Genomic DNA, 26,965 nt, shown 5'->3' with positions numbered 1-26,965 from the left:
AACTAAGTTGTTGAGATGAGGTAAAAATAGAAATCTAATCTAGTCTGAAATATACCCCAGGTCAAGTTGAGCTTGAATTTGATATATTTAGGTGATTTGAGCTTGGCAGGAATATATCTCATGTTTCTTTTTTTTGGTACAATAACTCATGTTTCTTTAAAATCAATTTCATATACTTGCTTTTTACCATTCTTTATCATAAAAATGGGCACGACTATGGTGTACATATAACAATAGTAACTAGCATGCGGAGAGATAAATAAGGATATTTATATGCTTCAATAACTTATCCAATATCTATATGCAATTTGATGAAGAAATATACAAAATCTCTATTTTGTTCTAGGATATTGGAGAAAAAGGACTAATTGTGGGAGGCTTAACCGTGTAATTTTGAGAACTACAGACCGTCAAAGCGATTCAAATGTTTTTGCACAACAAAATGTAGATGATTGCAATGCCAACCTTATATCGATTGCTTTGAAGATGATCCTGTGAGATCCTTTTTCAATTTGTATACTAGTTAGGAGAGTCTAATTTAGCTCAAGAGATTGCACTTGCTATATTCTTTAACAACTTTGCTTACCATGGTATAAAATAATATTTAGTGCTTATTTGGATTTTCCTACAAGATTGCACTGAAAATTTTATAGGATTAGTAGATTGAGCCGGTATAACCAGCAAGATCACATGCTATATGCTAGGTTAGATTTATATCCATAAAATACCGAGTAGGCCGACTTGAATCCTATAAGACCTTTTTTTTTCTCTCTATAGAATTTGGATCAGCCTACTCCAAAGCAATTCTTGAATATTTTTTCTAGCTCAACATGTAGCCTGTGACCTTACTGGTTGTACTAGTCTAACTTATAAATTCTATAGGATTTTCAGTATAATTCTATAGGAAAATCTGGACAGGCTGTTTTTAGAATGCATACAAATGATGGCTTTTGGGTATAAAAAAAATGCTTTTTGCCACACTATATTGCATATCTGGCCGTTTGGGGTTAATAGGAAACAAAAGACAAAGATATTAAGGCTGTATCGGCATCGCTGTCATTTTTTTAAAAAGACTAACAACAGGAATTTTTTTCTTTCGGATTTCTGAAAACAGAAATATATTTATTGGTCTCTACCCCCCACCAAAAAAAAAAAAAAAAAAAAAAAAAAAAAAAAAAAAAAAAAAAACTCTCCAAATAAAAACCCACCAATTGACGGATCACATCCATCCACCAATTGAACCTCAGCTCATCTTAAAGAATCCATCCACCAACCCCTTGATGAGTCGAATACAAAATTCAAATCGATGCAGTCACACAGGGTCAGGCTAGCTTGTGGCCAAAAAAATCTATAAGCATGGTTCATCTTTTGGGCCCTGGCCAACCCCGGTCAATTAGCTCGAACCCTTGCACAATAAACACCAGGCGAGGGTTTGGGCTTGGTCGTCTCGAGTCTCGAGTGTGTATGCGTAAAAAATTCTATGCGCGCTGTCCTGACCTGTAACTTGGCCACAGCCCACGGATCCTCGGACACAAAGTCTACGAAGACCAACATGACAAACTGAGGCATACAAAGAAAGAAGCCCACGTGTTTGTGGCCTCCATCTGCCAGAACGTGAAGTTTCTTGAAATATTTTTTATAATGGTTGTCATCATAGAAGTGCTTCAGTTTAGACGGTTCTTCTCATGCTCATACTTCTCTTACCGCTTTTTCCCCAGCGGATCTCGCCGGCGTCTTCGACCAAAAAGAACCGAAGAACTCGGTGTCGGGCCACCAAGAAGGAAGCCATGGAGCCCTCGAACCTTTCTCCGCTTCAAGAAGAGGGATCCGAAGGACAATCTCCTTCGGCTTTCTCTCCAAATTCCATCCCTCCTCGTCCCGCATCTCAGTAAGAATAATTTCCTCATTCCTCATATTTGTGATAGCCTTTTCCCATTGATCGGAAATGGGGTTTTTGAGATCGAATCAAAGTTTATTTTCGTGCTGGAATTCTGGCATGCGCCGTTGGTTATGAAAAAGTAATCAAGAATTCATTCTGATCGGAATTGTACAAGAAATTACGTCCGGGTGGACGTTGATGTAATTTGTCTAAAGTATTTCTTGGTTTGGAGGTTTAGATAGACTCCCACGGTTGAATAGGGAAAGCAAAAGGGTTAAAAGATTTTCTTCGTGTATCTAGATCAACTGATTACACTAGCTTGAGAGGATTGTAAACTCGAGAACTGTAGATAGCCAGAGATCTCATAGTGATTGCACAAATTGGGAAAGAATAGCTCTTTTTTTTGGCAAACGAAAGAATAGCTCTGTTAACCAAAAAAAAAAGAAAAGAATAGCTCTTTTGATGTGGTCATAATTACTGATTAGAGGAACCTGTAATGTGTTGATTCCAATTAGAAATTATTGAGCTAGAGATGTGAACTAGGGTTTTGTTTTGGTGTCCCTTTTGATTCATTTAATAAAATGAAGAAAGAATTATGGGCTGGTTCAAGGCATGCAGACATGGTGCTATGATGTCGAATTTGGCTTTGAAAACTATCCCTACAAGAAAGCCCGCAAAACAACACTATGAGTTTATTGCCATAAAAAAAGATAAATATGATTTTAACAGTTTCAAGAACCACCTTCTTCCTTGTCTTCTTCTTCTTCTGGGACTGACAAGTTTTGAGTCAAATTAATTTTGGATGATAATTGAGAATATTGGATTGATTCATTGCTGACAGTCTTGAAACTTGCCTGGATTATTGACAAAACTCTGGGAGTTTTTTACCTGAGTATCTAGAGTTTGAGTCTTAGAATGGCTGACAAACACAAAAATAGTCAGAGTGGTATCTGTTAATTTTGTTTTGTGCCTTAGCCCTTAAGATGCATCTCTTTGTTGTTGTTGTTTTCTAAATGCTTTCCTTTTAGTGAGGTTCCAAAAGTATATCTTATTGTTGATATGCCATCTATCTCTTGATTAAAATTAGCGGGACTGTGAATACTTGACCAAGAAGGGACTTGCAATTTACCTATCCATAAATTGAAAGCTTTCGTAGGATGTACTCACTGCAAAATATGCTTTAGAGATAATTTTGAAATCAAGGAAGTTTCAGTCTTTTTTTTGGGTAATACCAATATCAGAGTTCTTTCAGAACATTTCTGTTTACTAAGGCCTAGGATAAATTAAATTGACGGTCAGATGTTGGACAAATAATGGATTGTGCACATAGACTAGCTTTGACAGATGACAATTTGCAGGTGGATTTGCAGTGTTATTACAAAAGTGGAGTTGGAAATGAGCACATTAGAAGAAGTATCTTTGCTGGGTCAATAGAGGAATGATTGATGAAGGACCAATAAAGATAGTATTGGAATGTGCAAAAGAGGCTGGAGGAGCCCTTGATAATGATCTTAAATTTTTGCGTGAAGGGTATGTAAGAGCAGGGAAACTTAAGAAAACCTGGATGAAAGTTGTGAGAGAATTTGATGAAATTTGTCTTGACAAAGCACATAGCCTTGTGAGTAGCAGTGCTTTATAATCATTCATGAAGTTCTATGTCAACAAGCTAATATATTAATTTTAGGAGGTAAGAGCACCTAGGATGCATCCATGCAACATAACAAAATCAAACAAACAAGAACTTACTTGTTTCGCTGTTGACTTTATAACAGATATATGTCATGAAATGTTAAATTTGATAAAAATGACATATTGAACCAACTAGGTCTTGTGGTAGTGCTTGTACATGCTTGAAGGAAGGTGGCTAATTAATAATGATACCACACATATAATTCTCCAAAAAAGTGAAAAGACTTCAGGTCATTGGCTTGACAGGGTTTGTCTTGCAAATGATTTGTTTACGTGTTGCAAAATGAGTTGTGACTTGGTCTCTTGAGTCATCATACAATTGTTATAACTACATCATTATGGGAAAAAGCTGATGCAGGCAAAACTTTTGGAAGTATCTGCCACAATAACTAAAAAGAGAATTACCTATTGATATGTAAAAGCACCAAGGATCGCCGAACCGGGCCGAACCACCTGGTTAGGCCTGTACCAAGCCGACCCGGCGTGGGACTAGGTTGGTTCGGATGTGGGGTTCGGTTCCGAATCGGCCGGTTCGTACCCGTTCGGACCATCTCAGGTTCAAGACAACTCATTCTCTTTTTCTTTTTAATGTGTTGAGTTGGGAAGGCCCGAGAACTTTTCCAACTCTTCCGTTGAAGTTTTCTTCAACCCTCCCCCCCTTTTGGCCAAACATGTGACAATTCAAGGCGATTCAAGAAAGATCCAACTCAAAATAAGGTATGCTTCTCCTCTCCTACCTCATTTGCTCCTATATTTTTCAAAGCTGAAAAAAATTGACATGCCGGTTCCGAGCCAGCGCGTCTTAGTGTACCATATGTCGATACACTACCAAACCAGTCCCCGACTGGTACATGTCCCAGTACCGGTTTGGCGATCCTTGAAAGGCACAATTGATACTGGTTGCAATTAACCTGCCAATTGGTTCGATCTATCTTATGATATCCTACTAGAAACTTCTGTTTAACAAATTAGAAATGTACACCAAACAATTGAAACCTCTTGGGATGTATTCAATGATCATTCATTTGCTGGGTAGAGCTCATAAAAAAATTGTTTATTGATGCACTTTGTCATGTATTACCATAATCAAATGTACGTGCAGGAGTTCACTTGAAAAGTACGCGCCTTTAGAATGGTCAAGTTATTTCGACAAAGAAGAATATGTAACAATTCCAGGAACAAATAATGTGAGTAGGCTTTATAATTTATGAATATTCTTATCGTTGTTGTTGGCATTGTGATTATTGTTTTTGTTTCTTTTTGCTCCTTAATTGCATGAAGATTTGAATAACAGTATTTTTTTTTCTCTTTTCACCATTTCATTGTTTAGGTCTTCCATATTTGGATGGCCGGATCAGAAGGGCCAGTTGTTTTTTGCCTACATGGAGGTGGCTATTCAGGGTATGCTTGACTTGTTTTTGGCTAAAGGATATCAGGTTTCTATGTTGCCCACGTAATGTTCTCTGTCTATTTGTTTGTCTGTCCGTCCGTCTATCCATCTCTTTCTCTCTGTGTGTGCATGGATAACTGATAATTACTGCTTGTATAGGACTGTTATATGGTAAATTGACTAGTTCATAGGCCACAATTATACACAAATCAAATTTAATTGATTACGAAGCTCCTGCTGCTTTAGATAGTTAAATAGGTCAAAGCATGGTAACTTGAAATTCAATTTAAGTAATTCAATGATTTACAACATTTAGGCAATGACAAACATTTAAACCACATTTCGTTGCTAGCTTTGCTCATCCACAGATATCAAGCATGCCTGCTGAAAAGGAGGAAGGGAAGGAGTCCAAAGAAGGAGTAAGTCGACCAATTGAGGGCAACCGTCGAATTTGTAATCCTTAAATTTTAGGGATAAAATGGTTTTTATCAGAATGTACTATCTCGAAATTGCAGGGCTTACATGCTTGCAATACCATGATCTCCTTCCTCTCCCGGCTTCCCCTTCTCAAACCTTTCCATCTGCATGAGAAGTATCATGCAGATGCTAGAATGTTTTTGCATCTAGACTGCACCTTAGTCAATGCACTAACCACTGGTCTTATTTTGAATGGTGATGTTCAGGGATGAGTCAAGATTAAAGGTCATAAGTGTTGACATATTTGATCTGATTTGTTCACTAATCTGATTATGCATCATCATGGGATCTGATTTGGTGCATCATGTTGTAATTGGGTCATTAGTCAAGCACGAATTAGACTAGATTGGCTTAATATTTATAATAGTTGACACTCGACAAGCTAGTATCACAGGCCTGCTTGTTAGAAGCCAGACCAGATCGTATATGTCAACATATAGGTCCAGAGAATATGTTTTGCCTCTACCTTTTTCCTTACTATTGGATGTACTGGATGGACATTACATTGTTTATTTATAGATCTCAACTTATTCAATTGATAAGTAGTTTCCTCTTTATCATGAAGCCTAAAATACGAAATGACTGTATAGATCTCAGTTCAGTTCTAGACAGCTAAGTTCAACTTCCAAAGCCACTGCCTCATGACATGGCTAAAGATGCATGTTTGGTGTTAACTATGGTCTTTGACAATTAACCTGGTCATATACTTCAAGAGTCTGGCACTGTGGGTTGTTCCATAAATCAGGCTGCAACAATACAACTAGGAATGACTGAAAATAACCTACCGTGGGGAAGTTGTGCTGTATTTTTTTAATGTAAAAGTTCATTGTCTTCTTTTCCCCTTCTACTTGATATTCATACAATGAATGAGAAACACACGTGTCTACTCATGTGAAAAAATAAATTGTGTGATGGATTCTTAATTTTTTCCATGTAGTGGACCAACAATATGTATTATGTTTTGACTTCATTGTTGCTATTACCTGAAGTTCTCCAAATTTGAGATTCTTGATGTGTCTACTCTAACACTAGATTCCACTCCTTAAGACCATACAGTGAAGTCATAATGGTACCACTTTTTTCTCGTCAATTCAAGCCAAGGGTGTCAAGTCCAACATCATTTCAAGTGTGTCTTTTTAGATAGAACGAACTTTGAAAAAGAGGGCAAATGGTCCAATGCATTGAATACCCATCCCTACATTACTTTAAAACACAAATGATGTATAGATTTCATATATGTATGGAGTATGGTTGTGTTGCTTTGACAGGCTTTCAGATTCTTTTGGACATTGTAATTTATGTCATTTGCCTAGATAAGCAAAAAAACTAACCATAACCACCAAAACTTAACCCATTAGTCGGCTTTGCTCTTGTCAATTCTTCTCTAGTAATCTTCTAAGGGTTAAATCTAATATCATTGCAAGCCTTTCAAATCCTTTCTTACAACAGCCTTTGATTTCAAAAAAAAAAAAACACTAAGTCTTGAAGCAACATTGTGTTAATGAGAATTAATCTGATCACAACATGGTCTAAAAAATTCTACTTTTGAGATACAAGTTTGGTTAAATAATATCGAGAATCAAAAGATAACTTTCTGGTATGAATATGATCAGTCAAGGTTCAACCTGATATCTTTTCATAGATAATCAATAGATATGCTCATTAAAATGTGTTTTTTTCTCTTATCTTTATAATTTTTCTATTCAAGTTTCTAAAAATCGGTATCAAGCCAAATGCCGGATTTTGGCCAAACTAGTACAGTACCGGGTCACCTTCTACCGACACATGATACTGGCTTTGTATTGGTCCCATATTATGATGGCCAAAAATGTATTCCTTTTATTATTAGTTTTCATGATTTTTTTTTGGATTTTTGTGCATGATGAAGATATTTAGGTGAAATTGTTTTTTTTTATTTTTAAAAATTTTAAGGGATGTTTTGTGATAATTGAATGTTGATATTAGTACTAACACTCAATGATCAATTAACTAGCAACTTATGAGTGAAGAATAGGAAATACAATATAGTATTGTAAAAAGAAAATCATGATAACTCTCTTTAATAATCTACTCCCATGTAGAATGTTAATGGCTATCCAGATCTTATTGATAGTCTGGATCTAGAACATTATACCTAGGGCTGGAAATGGGTTTGGGTCAGCCCGAGGCCCATTGGGCTGGGTCGACTTCCGGTCAGGCTACGTACGGGCTAGGCCTAAAAGAGTGTGGATCGAGTTTGGGCTTAAATATAGAGCCCATATATTTTTTAGGTTGGGCTCGGGTATATCTTTAGTCCAACCTGGCCCAGCCCGAGCCCAGACAAGGCCTGAATTGGAGCCCGAACTCAAGCTCGTTTCTTTTCCTATTCTCCACTAGAGTTTTTTCTCCCTTTTGAGAAAACCAAGATCCCCCATCCTTTCCCCCTTGTCGAACCTCCTCGATTGGAATGTTTCTCCTCCTTTGGCTCCTTTTCCTTGGTTGCAGGGGCGGCGACAAGGGTGGCTGAGGCAGCAGAGACAGTGATGACACCGCCTCCTTTAGATCCGAAGCTTAGAATGAGGTCATCAAAACTCCTCTTCTCAAGGAGCTGTGCGAAGAGGGGTGCCCATTAGAAGTCGATTTTCAAGTTTGTGGCTTTCACCAAGATGTTGATTCTTTACTGTGATGGGGATGCCATCATCATGGATGATGGGGGTAGCGTAGCTACAGGCGAGCTCACCGGGGGACATGGGCGGTGATTTGTGAGCAAGGAAGAGCTCTCCACATGATGGGGAACCCTTACCCTAGCCTTCGCCCGTCCCATAGCCTCCACCACCGATCCCTCTATCTCACCCCCTACTGAGCCCCCCCTACTCACAGGCCCTTCCCGGGGTCCTATGTCCTCCACGGTGATCTTGAGTCCGCTGCTGCTGCCGTGCCCTCGCTCTTCTTCCTCCATCTAGCAGCCCCGATCCCCTCTTTGGAGCCATTTTATCGCTTTCCTCCAGGCCGACCAAATTGGATTTGGGTCGACCCGAGCTTGGTCTCGAGTCGGACTTAGGCCTATATTTTCCAAAAGTTTTTAGGCCTAAGCCCAGCCCAAAGCTTGAACAAAAATAATTCAGGCTAGGCTGGTGTAGGAGCATGGCCTGGCCCATTTCTAGCTCTAATTATACCAACTTAGATAATTTCACCATCCTTACTAGTCATAAGTTGTTGGATAATGACCTGATGGCTTCTGATGTTACGGATGTATATATATTTCTTACTCATGCCCGGTCATCCCTGGTTAGGGTAGTACGAAGCAGCACTATACTTCGATTTTTGGCGATAAATGTGCATAGTCGAATCTAATAGGATATGTTGAGTGGAAGAAACCATATATCCACTTTAGCTGGTACACTAGGAGATCCACTTTTAGCATATGATGAGATTTGTGGTCCACTGTAGCTATTATGATTCATTGGCAAATGTTTCAGTTTGCTAGAATTTTATCATATTATTCATGATTTATAAATAATTTTTTATTTAGAAATAATTAAAAAATATGCTATTTTTAGTGATGAATAATATGCAAGATAAGTAGTTTAGAGTTCTTCTTATTAATTATCAAATGCATTTTCCATGTTTTTAACAATTGAATTATATGTATTTTTTTTTTAAATATTTTTTATTTTTAAATATTTTCCATGTTATTAATCAATAGAATTAAAAAATAACTTGAAAATTAGAAAATTATAAATAAAATACATGATGGGAATTTTAGAACTCATCTTGTTAATTATCAATGCGTGTTCCATGTTTATTACATTCAGCTAACCTTTTTTTAATTTTTTAAATATTTTCACTTAATAATAGTCCAAAAATCATGAAAAAATTCATAAATTACCAACATGCATGAGATACTTTAGGACATCTACCTGTATTTTTTTAGATTTTTGAGGAACTTAGAAATTTTTAGTTATTTTCTTGACAAGAAATTAATTAAATGATTATAAATATCTTGAAAAAGATATTAGCATGTGCATAATGAATGCATGCATGCTACAATTTTTTTAGTCTAGATTTCCATATATTTTTTCATTAATATTTAATACAGAAATATATAATTCATAAAAATAAAATATTGATTGAAAACATAAAAATCACAACGTCATAAAGCGATGTCTAGCCTACAACATATCCAAAATTGAAATAAAGGCAAAAAATTGGCAGATTTTTCCCATTTTTACAATTTTTGCTAACTTTGCACCAAAAAAAAAAAAAATAGAGATCTGAGGGCCTTACCCAAATGGAGTGCCTTCCCTTGTTTATCCACCGGTGACCCCTCTCTCACTTTCTTCCTCTCTTTGTCTCCTTCTCTCTCCTCTTTGTCTCTCACTCTCTTTCTCATTTTTTGGGGTTAAAAGGTCCTCACGAGATGCCTAAAGGCATCGGAATACCTAGTTGTTCCCTGGTACCCCCATCCTCTTTTAAAAAAGTTGTATTGAGTATCCTAGTCGGGGTGCCTTAGATCCAACAATACCAAGTGCAGTACCATTTGATATTGATCCGATTCAGCTGTGATGACCAGTATGAGCATTGTACCAGCCAATCCGAGGTCTATACCTGCTGGTATCGAGCCGTGTCAGCTGGGACACCTTGTTATGGTGAGCCGAGCCTTGTCTGGGTGATGGATCCCATTGCGACAGTATGGTACCTATGGTACCATCCTGTTCCACCTATCTATAAAACCATGTTTCTATTGAATTGCGAAGTTATGGTGGTAGATGCCCAGTCACCTCTATTGTACTGATACATGCAAAGTTCTATATGTGATAAAGAACAAGTATTTCTGGTTATCATGTAAATATTAATTTCATTATGTTGAAATTAAGCTTCCTTTTTGCCAGGCTTTCTTTTGCGTTGTCAGCTAGTATAATCAAGGAAAAGGCTCGGGTCGTTGCCATGGACCTGCGAGGGCATGGAAAGTCATCCACTGACAATGATCTGGACTTATCTATTGAAGTATGTCCATTTGAGTTTATTAAATTATTGCATGCAAACTAGTTTATAGATCTTGTTGAATGTTTTTTGGGTTTTTGTTGTCTTGTTCTATTTGTTAGTTCTAATAATAAATCTCATTGAATTCGCTTTATCTGAATTTTTAGTGAATGTATGTTATCAGAAAATGGAACTAATCAATCTGAATTTACAGACTCTACGCAATGATGTTTTGGCTGTTTTGAAGACAGCGTATGGAAATTCCCCTCCTGCGATTATACTTGTCGGCCACAGGTTTTCTTCTTCGAGTGTGTAATATCGTCTGATCTTTCTGAGTTGATCGCTGCATCATGCTTATCTCATTGATTGCCATGTGCCTTGATTTATGTGAATAGTATCTAAGTGTTCTCTCATAAAATGCATAAACTAGGTTTACTTGAAAACTAAAAAATAATAGTTTAGTTTGTTATTGGACATGCTTTTAGGAGTCTGTTTAGCAAGACTTATGTAGTCAATCTTACACATGAAGCTAGCTGTAAAATACTATGTAAAATTCCTTAGTGTTGGGCAGTCGATATCCAAAAATTGCGCAGCTAGGTGAATGTATACTGCTCCTTTGTCATTCTTACAGTCTAAACCCACTATACCATCAGATCTTCCCATTATAGTAAGAGTGCTGAATGTTTTCTTTTCAACATATATATTTCATACACTTGTCTCTCTGTCATTTTCTTCATGATACTTTTGAACAATTTCTAAAGATGGCTTGGCTTGGTCTGAAAAAAAGTAATCGATTTATTCAGCAACATCAACATAAGTTGTTTGAAAAATCATCAACCTTAGATTGATTCATTAAGCTTGTTTTTTATTGGCATGTTTCCATGTCATGAACGAGCAGTGGGTTGAGATTGCAGGATTAGTATTAGGAAAAGCACTACCATGAAATGATCACTGCATATGAAGTCTTGATATTGTCAACACTTTCCTCGATCATTTTATATTTTGAATATGTGTTGGTGGAGCCTTTGATAGCTGCTGAACCTGTTGGGCTTTTATAACTTCATTACATCATTTTCATTCCTAAAAGTGTGCATTGGATCTCTATCAGCATTTTTTGTTTATGCAACTTCAGCTTATTTTTAAATTTGTGTTATAATAAGAAGTCCATTCATGGACCAATTTTTTGAAGGAAGGTCATTTAAATAGGATATGATATGGATCTGGGTGTCTTAACAGTACCTGTGAAACTATAGGCACTTGATAATTTCATTTGGTTCAGAAAGATGTAATGCAATTTGCTGTTTTGTTACTTTTGTAAAAATGATTTGGATTTACTTTTTGGTGGATACTTGGATCTTGAAATATTTTGGGCACAAAATGCGAACACGCAACAGAATGACAGATAATGCAAGAATTACTGTGTACTTACGTGGGAGGTCTCAACAATGACAAATAATTGATACTGAATGCATGTCTCCTCTCATAACATGCACCATAGTCATAACATGAATGCATGCTTTGGGGTTCATGTTACGAACCGTTCTTCATTATTCATTTTAATGAAGATCTAGACTTTAGGTTGAGGAAAAGCCGTTTAAAACCTTTCTCCAAGCTTCAAATCTCATTTATAATACTCTGAAGAGCATCAATTTAACTGAATCTGTATCTTTCAAAACCTCCTCATACAGGCATAGAACTTAAGTACTCTTTCTGTGCTATTTTACATGAAATCAAACTCAGTTTTTCTATGGTAACAGCACCATCCTACTTTCATATGAATTTCGGTCTTTTTGCTTTTCATCACCGAAATTCGAGTCATCTTTTGAAGTTTCAGAGATGCAAGAACGTTAGAACTTAGAACACTAGAACTCAAGAGTTAAAGTTGGTTTTGACTCATGTTGTTTTTTTAGCACAAACTTAAGCAGGTAAGCCCCTATAACCATACAATTCCTAATTGTATCCAAATTGGTATTGCTGATATGATCTTCGTAACCTGCCTTTTTAAAGTTTTATGGGAAAGCTATGAATCAATATGAATTATGAAAGGTCCATAAATAAAACATATCCCCAAGGCTATCCACATAAGCTTGCATGTGCGAGACATTCAAATTCCAATTGAACCCTTTTTTTGTGGAAGCAGTAAATTTTAGTAAAACTCAAAAAAGAAAGAAGTACAAAAGTGGTCATCCAAGTTCCTTGGACCAAGAAATACTGAAAAATGAAAAGCTCAGAAAATCTTTCTAGAAAGGCTGTTCTGCTGGCAATCATAATGCCTTCTCAGACCAAAAGGTGCTGTGGAGTCTCCAGAGTTTGAATCTGATCTGTGCCTATTCTTTACTTCTGCAAAATGCTTGCTTTTGTCTTCAAAAGCTTCTTAAAAAATAAAATACACCCTATGCTTTGTTGAGCTGTCAGGTTAGCAAGCAGCGGGAATTGACTGACTCAAAAACCTCCAGGGGTAAAGATACCATGAAGTAGTAAATTAACCGGTGTTTTTCTGAATGACAGTGGAAATTCTCAACTTTTTTTATTTTTTATGATATTGTTGGCAATCAAATTTGCTCGTACAGTGAGTTTGATACTGTCCTTAAATAAATGTCTCTTTTCTTACATTCTTTTTGGCAGCATGGGAGGTTCTGTGGCTGTGCATGTAGCTGCAATGAAAGCGATGCCTAATGTGCATGGCCTTGTTGTTGTTGATGTCGTTGAGGTCTATTTCATGCTTAAAATATTTATATTATTGGATTTTAATTTCTTATCAGTTTTACATGAATCAAAAACTTCGAAAACAGGGAACAGCCATGGCATCATTGATCCATATGCAGAAAATCCTGTCAAATCGAATGCAATACTTCCTCACCATGGAGAAAGCAGTATGTACTATGCGTTAAAAGTTATCGAATCACATATGAAACTGTTTCCCATGAATTTTTTCTATGAACTTGTATGCTACTTTTTTGTTATTCCATATGTTCTTCATTATTATTGTGTTATGACAGTATGATACTTTGTTTATGGTTAGGCTCGATTTTGAAAGCACATTTAATTTCATAAAAAGCTATATTGCATGCTATCAACTAGGATATCTTTTCACTAGTTATTTCAATTTATATGTATTACTCTTTAAATTGTCCTATCATCAAATAGTTGGCTTGTAGAAGTACAAATATTAGTAAGTCAAGATACCCAGTCACTAGCTCAGAAGCATACTTTGATAGGACACCTATGTAGAGTGTCATATATTTGGGGATGATGTCATTGTGTTAAAACAAAACTCAGTTTCTTGTGCTGTTCCCCAAAGCTCAATACTATGAAATCTGTAGGGTACCATTGCCAGAGCTTATTTCTAATGCCTTCAATTGTATGAAATGAATTTCTAGGTCCAGAAATTTCTTAACATCAAGTTGGTAAGGCTTAGAATATCATAACAAGAAGGTTAAGGACAACACCAGCTTGCGATATGAATCCCTATTTCTACATTATGGTCATCGAACTACTATAATAATGTCTTGATATGTACTGTTATTTTTAGAGCATATTTGATTTGAAGAGGTTTAGGCGTTGGCGCATACCGTAACCAATAGTATGATATGCAGTAAGATAAGGCATCCTCATCAGCATGACATGCATCTCATACCCTTTTAGCTAAGCTAGTTAGCATCTTTTGGTAGCACTATGTGTTAGTGTTTTAAATAGTAAGAATACAAATTACAAAATGCATTTTGATAGTCAATTTACCATTTTTATGAATTTTCATATATTTGATTTCCTAATTAATGTTATTTTTTTCTTTTTGAGTTCTTAGTACTAAACTTCTCCAATCGAGCTTACTAGTTTTTTCCACAACAGCACAACTTTAACCTGATCGATCATCAATGCTTGTTTCACTATGCACTGTGAATACCACATCCAGTTAATGGTGGTTAGTTCCTAGAAGGACATCCTGTTTAACAGTTTTTTGGATGGCGGGTCATCTCATTTGCTAGGCCATTTCTTAGTGCTATATCAAGCATGTCATTGTAGAGGAGAGCCAGTTTGTTAGTTCTCACACAATAGTATTCCCATGTGACAGACTTCTGCATTCTGTGTGTTTTTTTCTTGATGGACCAATATATGTTCCCTTGTTTCCAGTTCCTTGCTGAAAACACAAAGCCTGTTTCAATTTTGTTTGTGTTAGTTTTCAAACCAATTGACATTCAGTAACTGGCTTTTGCATGTTCTATAGAGATCCACCATGTCCTAAAACAGCAGATTGTTGCACTCTCCATGAGTTTTCTCTCTCACATCACATATTATAGGAATATCAAGAAACAAGAGGAGTACAACTACCAAAATAGGTGTAACCCATCTAAATCTTAGTTCTCTACATTGTGCTATCCCAGCCTGGCACCCTCACACTCCCTCTTCATTCTGTCATTGCAACTCTCTAAGACCACAAATGAAAAATATATCCAACCAACCAGAAATGCAGAGTAGAATTCCAATTATTGCACTCCTGCAACTGAACAAAATTCTAACAGCAAACTTCATATATCTTGTTGTTACTCCATGACGTTAATTGCCCAAGTAACCAGACACAATAGACCTACCATGTTGTCTCTTCATGACCCAGAGTCACTTACTTTTTTAATCCATTTTTTTTTCTTCGTATTTTCAGATTCTTTCCAATTTCAATAAGATGCTTGAACATGCCAGAAGGCATATGTGGTAGACATATAGTACGATTACATTATTCATAATCATATGAAAGTCATGCATAATTATGCCATGATTGTATTTTTTCAAATTGTACACTGTAGAGATTGCTGGGCTAGTTTTTTCTTGCTGGAGGCTGAACTTAAGTCTAAAGTTTCCAAAAGAAATTTAAAATCACTTCTTTGATACTTGGAGTGATATTTATTCTCTTTCGTGAAATCTGATTAATCTTTTGCTTCCGATCTTATATGCCTTTTCCTCCTTGTGGATGTGTGTATAAGTGCGGACATATATGAACATGCATGTCTACCTATTTGTATATTATATTTCTGTATATATACCTGTATGTTACATATACATCATACTTATACAGCAGTCTAGATAAGGGTTGCCATAGCATTCTGAAGCCCATCTACTACCTAGGGGGTAGGCACCCAGGTGACCACTCCTTGGAACAGGATCACTTTGTCAGTTTTATTCTTTGCCAGTGGAGTTCACACTGTGCTGTGGAAAGAATACAAATAGTTAAATGACTTTCTGCTTCACTTATATGTGAAGATTGGCATGCATAAACATAACAGTAGAAAGTACTATATGCATTGTAACTTTGATGCATCGAAGTTCTAAAATTTTCACAGGTTGAGTGGAGTGTCAGAGCAGGCCCATTAAGAAATGTTGAATCTGCCTGTGTATCCGTTCCATCAACATTAAAGTATGATGATTCAAAGAAATGGTGAGCACAAGCATGTTTTACAACCAATGCTTGACTTGGTTTTTCTGTGTCTTTATCTTATGTGCGTTTACCTTGGGAACTTTGCAATGACAGTTATTACCTTGCAATTCATGCAGTCTGGTTTTGTATCTAAAGTTAATATTTCTGACAGTAAAAGTTTATTTGCAGTTTTACATACCGTACTCCTCTTGAAGAAACGGAGAAATACTGGAAAGGCTGGTAGGTCCAATATCATTTTTACTTGCTGTATAATTTGGTAATTTTTGGGTTCATATGATGTTGTTGTGCTTCCTTTATGCCTATGGGCATTTGAATTGTGACCCGGAAACCTGAATTTTGTAGCTTGATTTGAAAATATTACACTTGCACACACACATCAGCATATTAGTAAAGTAGGTAAGAAGCGCTAACTAATTGATATTAAACTGTGAAAACTGCATTATATGAACTTGTAAGTTGTAACTATAAGAGGCAAACCAATTATTCAATTTCTTCCATTTCTTTAGATAATAATGTTCTGATTTCTCACACTAAGAATCTTGCTCTTTTTGCTTTTAATCAGTTCCTTGCCTACATAGTTTGCTGTCATGATCCTTAATATTTTTAAATCTAATCATTATATGTTGCCAGGTATGAGGGCCTCTCAGAGAAGTTCTTATCATGTCCAGTACCAAAGCTATTACTATTAGCAGGAACGGACAGACTAGACAGGTTCTCTCCAATATACCTGCATGAACTGAACCATGTCAATAATTTTTTCTTTAATTCATAACTTATTTTATCGACAGGAAAACTTGTAAGTCCATTTTTTATGGCCTTTGTACAAATTTATGTTGCCTTTTGACTGGTAGTTCTGATTAGTTATTTGTCTGCCTACTTTTGAACACAATTATCAAAGCAGATCTTCTATTAACCAAGTTGTTGGAAATAGTGACAACTTGGTCACATAACAAATTTTAATAGGTCAAATGAAAATCTAGATAAGATTCTCTTCCATTGAAAACCAACCTACTGGTGTTGCATGCTGGCCCAATTTTTACAAATAGAAATCTGCCACAAAACCCGATTGTAGGAATTTCCTACAACTAGGGTTGCAGGATTTTCTCTCCATATTCTTTTTTTAATTTCCAACTTAGAAAAAGAATAAATACATAACTTAACTAATTGATACATGCACAAGTTCTAAAAACATGTATGAAATATCACGAGTTGGGATGTAAATCATTTGCTCTGTAAACGATTTAAGTGATCATGAAACCTAAAAAAATTATTTGGAACATTTTTCTAAAATAAGGGAAAATTTTAGAAACATGCCCTCTTCTTTGATCAATTTGCATTGACACCTCCTTACTTTAAAAATTTTTAATTGAGTCATTTGAGTTACTATATTGACCCAATGTGATCTTGCAGTCCATGCACCACCCAATGCCGTTAATATGCCACCCTAAAAGCTGAAATTACCCTTCTCCGTCTTAAGCCTTCTTCGAAGTCCTTTCCACTTCTTCAATCTACATCATTCCATCTCGATCTTCTGCTCACATCTTCCCTTATTCAGTGATCATCTAATATTTGGCAATGATATCTCGGTGTTTTTTGATCCTTGGATTTTTACTAAACTACTAGCTTGCTTACCTATTGAGACGAACTATGATTTAGTTCATGATAATCTAAGTCACTCAGTTGAACTAAATATAATTTTTCTTAGTTGATTGCACGCCAGAAGGTGTCCGAGACCTTATGTTTCTCCAACAGATCTTCTTGGAATCCATTTACATGAGGATTCTAACTATTCTAATTGCCGTGAAAGACTTGGCAAGATAAACTAAGCCAAGGTCCAAACGATTCACAATGAGTTATAGTTAGAGAGCTGTGTGATATTAAGAGGATGGATGTTATGGGTGTTGTGTAGGTAAGAGGATCCTCAATCCTGGATCTCACACTTCATTGGACAAGGTCTCCGCCTGATCCTGCTGATGTTAATGACCTTGAGGCCCTCATTGCCAAGTTAGAGACATATATGTGAGCAAGGATTGCCGAACCGGGCCGTACCGCTCGGTTCGGGCCAAACCGAGCCGACCCGGTCTATCAATGCTATTAATGCTCTCTCTAAATATTTTGGTCTGTGAAAAAATATTATTATAATATGTTAATAGTTGAAGATACTAGTTAACTTATGCATCTCACTTAAGTTAACTTACCTCTTCTAGACATAGGGTTGTGACTTCTAGATCAGGCTCCATCTTGTAAATTATATTACGTAGAGTGGCCAGAAGTTCGTTATCTATATCAATTTCAGGTACGGTATACTGAAACCTCGGATTCAGGTAGTATGCTGCAGATAGAGTTCATCATTGTTTTAGTAAAATTATATAAGTACAGAAGTTGTCTAATTTTTAATGTTCTTGCTTACCTACTATATGCAAAATTATATTTTTAAATTTAAAAAATTATGTATAATTTAAAAATTAAAATTTTTTATGTGATTGTCTAGATCATCCATAAATCTATAACATATCATGAAATCATGCCAAAATCAAAAATTTTGGCATAATTTTTTCTTATTTTGCAAATTTCAAGGTATTTTTTGGCATCCAAAAAAAGAGAAAATGAGATTGAAAAGAGGAAGCATACCTTATTTAGGGTTGGATCCTCCTTCAATCGTGCCGAATCAAAAACTTCTCAAGCCTTTGCAACTTAAGTTTAAAACAAAAGGAAGAGAGAAGAGAGGGGGGCTAGTTTGGAACCAGTCCGTCTCGATGCGAACCGAACGATTCGCACTGGTTTCGCACAATTTCAGCCAGTTCAGACCGAGTCTGTGTGGTTCGCGACCAGTTTCGGCCGGTTCGGAGCGCCAGTTCTGAAAAAACTAGATGAACCGACCCGATCCCTCATCAGGTCGGCTCGGTACGGGCCGAACTGGACCATTCGGCCCGGTTTGCCCGGTTCGGCCCAGTTCGGCAAACCATGCCCGGTTCGGCCTTGTTTGGCAAACCATGCTTCTAACTTTTAAATAAAAACTTGTTCTCTACCCTCCACCACAGCCACCGACAAAACACCCCCCGCCTCAGCGCAAATGCCATTCATGTGCTCCTCGCGCACAAATAATCCTAGGAAAATTCTCAAGAGCGCCCGGTTCGGTCGGGTTCGGCAAATCATACTTCCAACTTTGAAATAGGAACTCATTCTCTACCCCCCACCATAGCCACTGACAAAACGCCCCCCGCCCCTGCACAAATGCCATTCATGTGCTCCTCGCGCACAAATAATCCTAAGGAAATTTTCAGGAGACAAATCTCAAATCTATCTTCTCATACGATCTATTTCTCCCTAAACCGGATTGCATCAGCTTCCAACCTGAACTTCACTCCTGCAAACTGCATACGTTACAAAAATTCTTGAAAAATCGCAGCTGATTTAATTACCTCCATTTCCCATCACAAAGGCCATCTTTGTTCTCATTTCTTTGCTACGTTATCTGATGCTGGTAGCACTAGAATTGTTATGGCTACCAGGCTACCACTATATGACCTAAAACCTCCTGACAATTGTTTTTTCAAGAGGTCTTGAAAAATGTTAAAGTGGGGTATTTCTGGATACTCATTGTAAAACAAAGTGTGCTCATTTCACATAACATTTCCAACATTATTAGTTTGTTGAGTTCCTGAGTATGCAATGAAAATCTTATGCCTGAGAGCATCATAATGACCTACCAAAGGACATATTCCATTCATCAAAAATTTGGGTCAGATTTCAGAATAACTAATACAATGGTATAATATATTTTTCACCCATCTTGGAACTTGGTGGAATTACTCGAGTTCTTTAGAATGATTGAACATGTTTAGCATTTGTCATATACTTGATAATGCCTCGGCTCATCATGACAAGAATAAGTGTTTTTTTTTCTTTTTTTTCTTCCCCTCGGATGGCGTCAAGTATTGCATGTGAGACAGGAAAATGGTGTTTGTTTGTGGAATAAATTAACCTGGAGTAATGGGTTAATTTAAATCTAACCCACTTTACTTCGGGATAAACTAGTCCACATTATATGATGGAATAGTCTAGAGTGAGGTGGAAAAGTAGCTCTACTCAACCAACTTTTGAAAATGCTTATTTTACCCTTAGAATAAGTCAGCTATTTTTTCAGCGTTAGAAATTTAAAGTGGAATAAGTGGAGTAAAAGGAAACTTTATTTTCAGAATAAACTAGTCCACCTTACTTTGGAATAAACTAGTATGCCTTATATAATAGAATAGTCTAGAGTTAGGTGGAAAAAGTAGCTCTAGGCCTCTACTTACTTTCTAAAATGCTTATTTTACCCTTAGAATAAGTCGGCTACCTTTTTAGCATTTAGCAAGTTAAAGTGGAATAAGTGGAGGAAAGGAAACTTTATTGCATTTAATCCTCCTTTAACCTGCACCAAATATAGCCTTGATTGTTTACTTCACCAATCCTATAGCCTATATTCATTGCAAGGACACTTGATATGTTGATGTCAAGAAAAACATCTTCATGCAACCATGTAACTTTCACATAGCTCTGTACAGTCTTACAAATATTCTTTTCATTTAATAACAACATAATTCAAAATATTCTTAACAAAATTTGGTTGTCTTTATTGACTAAAAATAAATCATAAAATAAACGTCCATTAGATGAAATTCATGCTCACTATCACAATTGGATATTCGCATTCATATGGACATATGATTTCAAGGAAGGTTTCGTGTAATACATTTTTTTATATCTGCATATGTTTTTGGTTGAGGCAGCATGTTTGCATAAATATTTGCTATATCCATTCACACACTATAGCAATGAAGTTGGTTTAGAAAAATGGATATATTCTTTTAAAGACAATAGATTGCAATTGTATATCTAATTAAAGCTTAGGTAAGGTTTAAATATTTGAAACGAGAGATTCATTGGAGTATGTTGCAACAGGCCTCTTACAATTGGTCAAATGCAAGGCAAGTTTCAAATGGTGGTTGTCCGTCACACTGGACATGCTATACAGGTTATCCATTTCTTCCTCCATTTCAAGTTTCAAGTTTAACTTGATTAAGGGAAGCATTGAAACAAAGTGTTTTGGTGATCTGGAAATAAAAAAAATGCGGGTAAAATGAGGGAGAAAAAGGTATGAGCAGTTAAATGGGTATTTGTGCTCGGTAGAAGGATGAGGAGTTTGTGTTATCTAAAAAAAGGTTGTATGATCAGTAAAGATGTAAAAAGGGAGTGGGGAGTATGTTTGTGTATGTTCTGGGAAGGGGGTCTCCTCTGCTGGTGTTTAATGCTCCTAGTGTTTGGAGGAACTTGGGATGGTTACTTCCTTTACTGTTCATCAGTAGAGAGGAAAGCTTGACAGAAATAGTCATGTGGGTTTATGTGCTTCATTTCTTATATTAAACTGTTCATTTGAACTCAAGTGATCTCAAACTAGATCCCTATTCTTCTGGTAGGATATGTTAAGATTTTCAATGTTGTGGGAATTAGGTTAGTGGAATGTGATGATAGTGCATGGTCACATATTATAGGGAGATTGGCAAAGGATGAGCAATTCTCATAGTAGTTCTTGAAGTTATTATGAAGATTCCCAAGATGGTGCTTTGTGACTTTGATACCATGTAATCTTAGAGCAAAGTGTCAGAAGATAGCAATAATGTACTAGATACAGTAATGAGAGGTAGTGATCCAATAATGCACTCACAACAATCCATAGGCCCCATATGCAACAATTGATGCATGGAGTGTTCATAAGTGGAAGTACATAGTGTGCATGAGCATGTGTCATGCAAAGCTCACAGAATTTGCTCAGATCTTTGTTTCTCCTCTTCACTTAAACTTTGTTTATTGCAGGAAGATGTCCCCAAGGAATTTGCTTCACTTATATTGAATTTTATATCTCGCAATCGCATAGGCCCTCATGGTGTTGAGGTTAATATCTTTCCTCTTATTAAGTCGTTTGAGATTGATCTGTTTGTAAGATCACTTATTCATGATAACTGTGTTGAAGATATCTGGAAGTTTGTTTCATATGTTTGGTATGCCAACTCCTTTTTTTTAAGTAAAAAAGTGACATGTCATTGACCATATAAATTTTTTCTCTGGTTCATTTTATGCTTAACTATAATATGCACTTAAAATAATTTATTTACAGGAAAGTCGGTTGCTGTTTGGTTTTGAAAAAGAAAGGGGTTTGCCTATGATGACAGTTTAAAACCTTAATTAACTATGCTGTACTCATATTTGAAACTTGTTTTAAATGGCGATTATAAATCTTGCCAGATTCCATTCTTCCTGGCATTATCCTGTAACCCTGTTAAACATTTTTGTATTTTTGCCAGTACAGCTGTGAACCCATTTTTGAATACTTTTCTTGGGTCATTTAAAATTCATTTTAGGTGCTATATCTTTATTTAAGGTACTCCTAGCTGTAGGATGAAATGCTTCTGCCAAAGTTATATACTGCATTAGTGAAACCCTGTTCATTTTGAAGCGGAAATGGATTATAGAATTCTTTGGAAAATCATTTTAGTTTTGACACTTGGCTTGAGGACATGCCTCTGAACATAACAATTTCGGAGACCTTCTGAAGGAGGGCTTTCACATTGAAACTACAAGATCTTGGGGAACTATATGGGCGTCAAATACAACATAGCATGGGTTGCTTCTCTGAGTAGAAAAGTAGGAGAACAAGAGTAGAGGACTATGCCCTTGTTTGAGCACGGAATGTCATTCCAAGGTTAAATAAATACCATGCTACATTATGATGCAAGTCATTACTGACCCAAATTGTGGGGCTTTTCCATAGGGAATTGCAAAGATAGACCAACTTGGCATAATATGTTTGTAGCTTATCCCAGTTTCTATGTTCCATTCCTAGATTCTCCACAGCTCTTAAACCTGACATGATTTCAAAATATAACATTAGATTGTTACATATTTATTATTTTATCTCTCATTTTCACTATTCTTAACGTTCAACGACAAACCTTATATCTGTAAGGAGTTGATTCGACAATCAAGTTATGATTTTCAGAATTTTAAATTGTTTTGTGATGGTGCTCATCTTTTTTATCTCTACAATGAACCTTTGAATCAGTAGTTAGGATGTACATGCATATGCACATGTTAATACTAAAGTAATTGTTGATAATCTTTTTATCTTTATAAGAAGGAAATATTATGGCTGAATGTCCAAAATGATATCTAATTTAAAATTTAGAAATTCAGCGATACATTGATTTTTGCATTGAAGCCTAGTAGATATCACCAGTTTCATCATCATTCATGAAAAGTTGGTCTTGGTTGAGGCGATTGAAGTGGCTACTATGGAGACATGATGGTCACATTCCCATAATCCTAGTTATAATCCCTTCCAAGGACCATAGCTATAATCCCTGTTTTAATAAGATGGTCTGATTTTAACCTTGCTCTTGATTGCTTTCTGTGGCGACCAACATGTATGCGAGACCAGACAGTGCAATAACATGATGTATTGAACTATTGATTGCAAGGATTGGTACTAAACATATCTGTCATACAAATACATGGTGTTGTGGTTCAAATTTGGCCCGAGGGTGACCACACCGGGGGAGTCAAGGGAGCTGCCGGCTGGGGCGAAGAAAGGAGAGCCACCTCCTGCGCGACGGTGTACCTACACAAAGCCTCACCGGTGGTTCCGGTGAGGGCCCTCCGATGCTCAAGTTAGAATGAATCTTAGTTGGTCCAAAAGTCTCCGTAATGTTACCTGATGGAGCTATTTATAGTCCTCGTAAAGGTGTCCAGGTGGCGGAGGTATGACCCGTCCTTATCATGGGAGGAGATAGGTTTTAGATAGATGGCGCATAGCTGGAGCTTGCTTGAGGCGCACGGCGTAGGCCATTCCTGTGAATGGTAAGGCATCGATGAGTGTGACGGGGTATGGCTGGCGCAGCATAGCGTTGTCCTTGGCTGTCGTTGGTCAGCAAACAAAGCATGGCGCGGTAGCATTGTAATGTACGGCCACGTAGGTGGGCGTGGACTTGTACGTGGATGCGGCCATGGGCGAGGTCAAGCTCGATGAGAGATCGCATCATATATTTGGCGAGGTCGGCTTGGCGGATGTTGAGGTCGGCCTAACATTCATGATTTCAAGGTTTTCTCGGTAAGGTGCCCCAAGCTCAAGGATTGGGATGCGTTGTTAGATGGGGCGCTCCGAACTTGGCCGGAGTGTATCGTCGAATATAAGGGCGCCCAAGGCTCGGCCAGGGCACGTCGGCAAATATAAGGGGCGCCTCAAACTCGGTCGAGGCGCGTCGGCGAATATAAGGGGTGCCCTGAACTCGGTCGGGGCGCGTTGGCGAATATAAAGGGCGCCCCGAGCTCGGTCAGGGCGCGTCGGCGAATAGACCTGTGGTCGAAGGAGCTATTGGGCTTGCAGCTGATACAGCAGGGCGTTCCGAGCTCGGGCCCGGAACATCATTATAAGTGTCATAAGAGGTTGCCGCAAGTCGTAACAGTGAAGAGGTCCGGCCGAGGTTAATTGAACCCTCGGCGGAGTTCGAGATCGGGCTGGTTCCAAACGCGACCGAGGTCTTGCCTGGTCGGTGTTGTGGTCTGTCCAGCTGGGATGGGACTATCCCTTGCCCTGAGCAGGACGATCCATTTTGCCCCCCATCACATGGTATAAGGCAATTTTTCAAATGGTTGGTACAAAGAACATGTTGTTATATTCCTTTTTGCAAGCCCTTAAGAGTGGGAACCAATCAGGTGAGCTAACATCGTTTGGCAGAACATGCTGTTATATTCCAAGGTCCATAAATTTTTAAAATCGTTATAATTCGGGTAGTTGACAATTTTGTCGATTATGGTATAGTGCCTCCAGTATGAAATAGTGGCATTGTGGATGTCCAAGAAAATAATAAACACTTTAGTCGGTGAACTTGCACACTCTTGGCATGCAGGTAAGAGGTACTCTTTGCCATGCTTTGGTATGATATTTTGGGAAGCCATTACACAATATCTGTGAACTATATTATCCACAGATTTAACCTCTGTAATATGGATTCAACTTATCTGTTGCATCTGGGTCTCATTAGCAGAATCTGATTTGAGTTTCATAAAAATTTTCGAACCATGAATCCACTGACCAGTTGAACGGAATAATGTGACACATATGACATACGTACTTTTTTCTATAAAATCAACACTGATCAATCTATATAGACTTGGGGGTTTATATAAGTTTTCGAAGTTTGAACTATATCAACTTTGTATATCTATTTATTCATTTTTAATCTGTTTTTCCTTGGGTCCACACTTTTCAGCTTTATTTATACAAATTCAGAAGGTTTTATTGATATGCCATGATGACCTTGATTTATTTCTAGGGAAACATGTTATAAGTTCCTACAACTTTCACAGTTTCTCAGTATCGCTAAACAATATGAATCACTTTGTTGATCACTTCTTTGTACATTTAAAAGATTTCAATTGCTCAAAAATCTATGAAAATAACTTTAAAAAATCATGGGATTGCTTTACATGTAACCTCTTAAAATTTGCTTTTAAAAAAACAAATCTACAATTTAATATCCAAGAAACTTGGCTTGTCAATAAATGTTACTTGTTTTATGTTTACCCCATTTATAGACTCATATTGCGATCAACTTCTTTCCACCATATGCATGACTTGCTGAATTCTTATGAGATGTATTCAAAGAGCCATTACAATTAATATAAGTTAGCATTCAAAACCTCATAATTTGTGGGAAAGCCTCTAGAAACTTGTACAATAGCATGGTGTTCCTTGTCGAGGTTCGGAAAGGTGGTTTACTTTCTGGTCTTGGCAATTATGAGTGCAACTGGGGAATGGGATGCTGAATATTTCTTTCATATTGTTAAATTCTTACCTAATTCTATCCAAACATGTAGGGGCTACTATGATCTAGATGACCCCTAACTGCAAATAGGCAGATTGGCAAATTGTGAAAATCAAATTATATATATGTATGTGTGTGTGTGTGTGTGTATATGCATTCCTAAGGCATATGCCTCCAATTAGCAACTTTCTGCTTGTACCATGCACTTGGATCTGAAACCACAGAGCAGCTTTGGTCCATTTTGCTATCCTGCTCTGCACATCCCAGGATATAATGCTGCTTTGAATGTGGTGGTGGTATCAATTCTGTCGGTTCATTGGGCTAATGTTAGTTCTATTTGATTGATAATATACCTTATCATTTTAGCAGTGATTGCATGAATTGTTGACTTGATCATGATATTTCTTTGAATGTGACACTTTGTGCTCTTCTGCAGATACCAGGCCTCATCCGACGACCACAGTAGTAGAAGACGAGACTTAAGTTTTTCACCAGAGGTAACATCACTGAGTTACAAATTTTCACAGGGCAGTTGTTTGTGAACATCGTTCCATATAAAAAGCTTTATCAGAGATGTAAAATGCAACAAAAAGGCTTTAGCTTCAATTTCTTTACGCTCATGGTGCTGTGATTAAGCCCTGTAAAGAATCTGTCATTACTTACTGCCCCCGGCATTGGCTTCTGCTTGCAGAACTTATTAGGAGTTTTCTGAATTTATATATCATAAATCCCGGATTTGTAGGAAACACTTGCCTAATCCAGAGACTGAAAACTTGAAGAACCTATGAGAAGGTATATGTGTATTTTGACAGATCAATCACATCTTATGATGCTAAATATGCTAATAATGCATAACCACGGCAATTTGACGTCGCCAAGGTATGGTCACCAGACAGCCGGAGGATTGCGAGATCAATGGTTACCTATTTTCTCAATTATTTGGGTAGCAAAATTATAGTGTTCAACTCAGCTCCATCAACCTTTCCCTTGGACCAAATCATGCAGCCAGCCAACCAACTCGTATGAGGGTTAAAGTCCTGCAGCCACCTAATCCTAATTGGCCATCATCCACCATGAAAAAATGCACAAAAGTACACGACTGAGTATGTCCTCGGCTGGTCTCACCTTTGTCACTTGGGGCAAGAGGTCAGGAATTCGATTCCGGTTTAAATGTATTACACCTTTTCGCCCTTAAAAATGAAATCCAGACTGTTTTAAGATTCAACCGTCCGCATCTGTATCATCCTAGAGACAGCATAGCATGCCGCTACCAACTT

At 37.2% G+C, this 26,965-nt stretch overlaps 1 protein-coding gene across 7 annotated transcripts; it reads left to right on the top strand.

Moving 5' to 3' along the window:
- Positions 1 to 1,567: 1,567 nt before the first annotated feature.
- Positions 1,568 to 26,558, top strand: LOC103704776 (esterase/lipase/thioesterase family protein). Of its 7 annotated transcripts, XM_088720304.2 has the most exons (14): positions 1,568 to 1,614; positions 1,719 to 1,888; positions 4,671 to 4,755; positions 4,899 to 4,969; positions 10,307 to 10,421; positions 10,612 to 10,691; positions 13,023 to 13,107; positions 13,190 to 13,270; positions 15,731 to 15,825; positions 15,994 to 16,044; positions 16,456 to 16,536; positions 20,770 to 20,842; positions 21,682 to 21,759; positions 26,125 to 26,558. In XM_088720304.2, exons 2-14 carry the CDS (start codon positions 1,788 to 1,790, stop codon positions 26,152 to 26,154), a joined length of 1,026 nt encoding a protein of 341 aa, XP_088576430.1. In that variant the 5' UTR covers positions 1,568 to 1,614; positions 1,719 to 1,787; the 3' UTR covers positions 26,155 to 26,558. The 7 variants fall into 7 exon arrangements, with proteins under 7 accessions (XP_088576430.1, XP_088576434.1, XP_008786423.3 ...); XM_088720308.2 differs by lacking the exon at positions 1,568 to 1,614 and having other exon boundaries at positions 1,662 to 1,888; positions 4,899 to 5,021; XM_008788201.6 differs by lacking the exon at positions 1,568 to 1,614 and having other exon boundaries at positions 1,664 to 1,888.
- Positions 26,559 to 26,965: the final 407 nt, after the last annotated feature.

Source organism: Phoenix dactylifera, chromosome 4 (assembly GCF_051530095.1).
Source record: "Phoenix dactylifera cultivar Ajwa chromosome 4, Ajwa_hap1_PhDact_Kaust_v1.1, whole genome shotgun sequence".
Lineage (NCBI taxonomy): Eukaryota > Viridiplantae > Streptophyta > Magnoliopsida > Arecales > Arecaceae > Phoenix > Phoenix dactylifera.
This window is presented reverse-complemented; position numbering and strand designations above follow the sequence as displayed.

What these genes read in the sequence shown, in the direction of transcription:
- LOC103704776 (XM_008788201.6), top strand. Translation starts at nt 1,686, where the DNA reads ATGCTCATACTTCTCTTACCGCTTTTTCCCCAGCGGATCTCGCCGGCG. An exon ending in GGAACGGACAGACTAGACAG is followed by an intron (nt 16,537 to 20,769) that starts GTTCTCTCCAAT and finishes ATGTTGCAACAG; the next exon opens with GCCTCTTACAATTGGTCAAA. An exon ending in ACACTGGACATGCTATACAG is followed by an intron (nt 20,843 to 21,681) that starts GTTATCCATTTC and finishes TGTTTATTGCAG; the next exon opens with GAAGATGTCCCCAAGGAATT.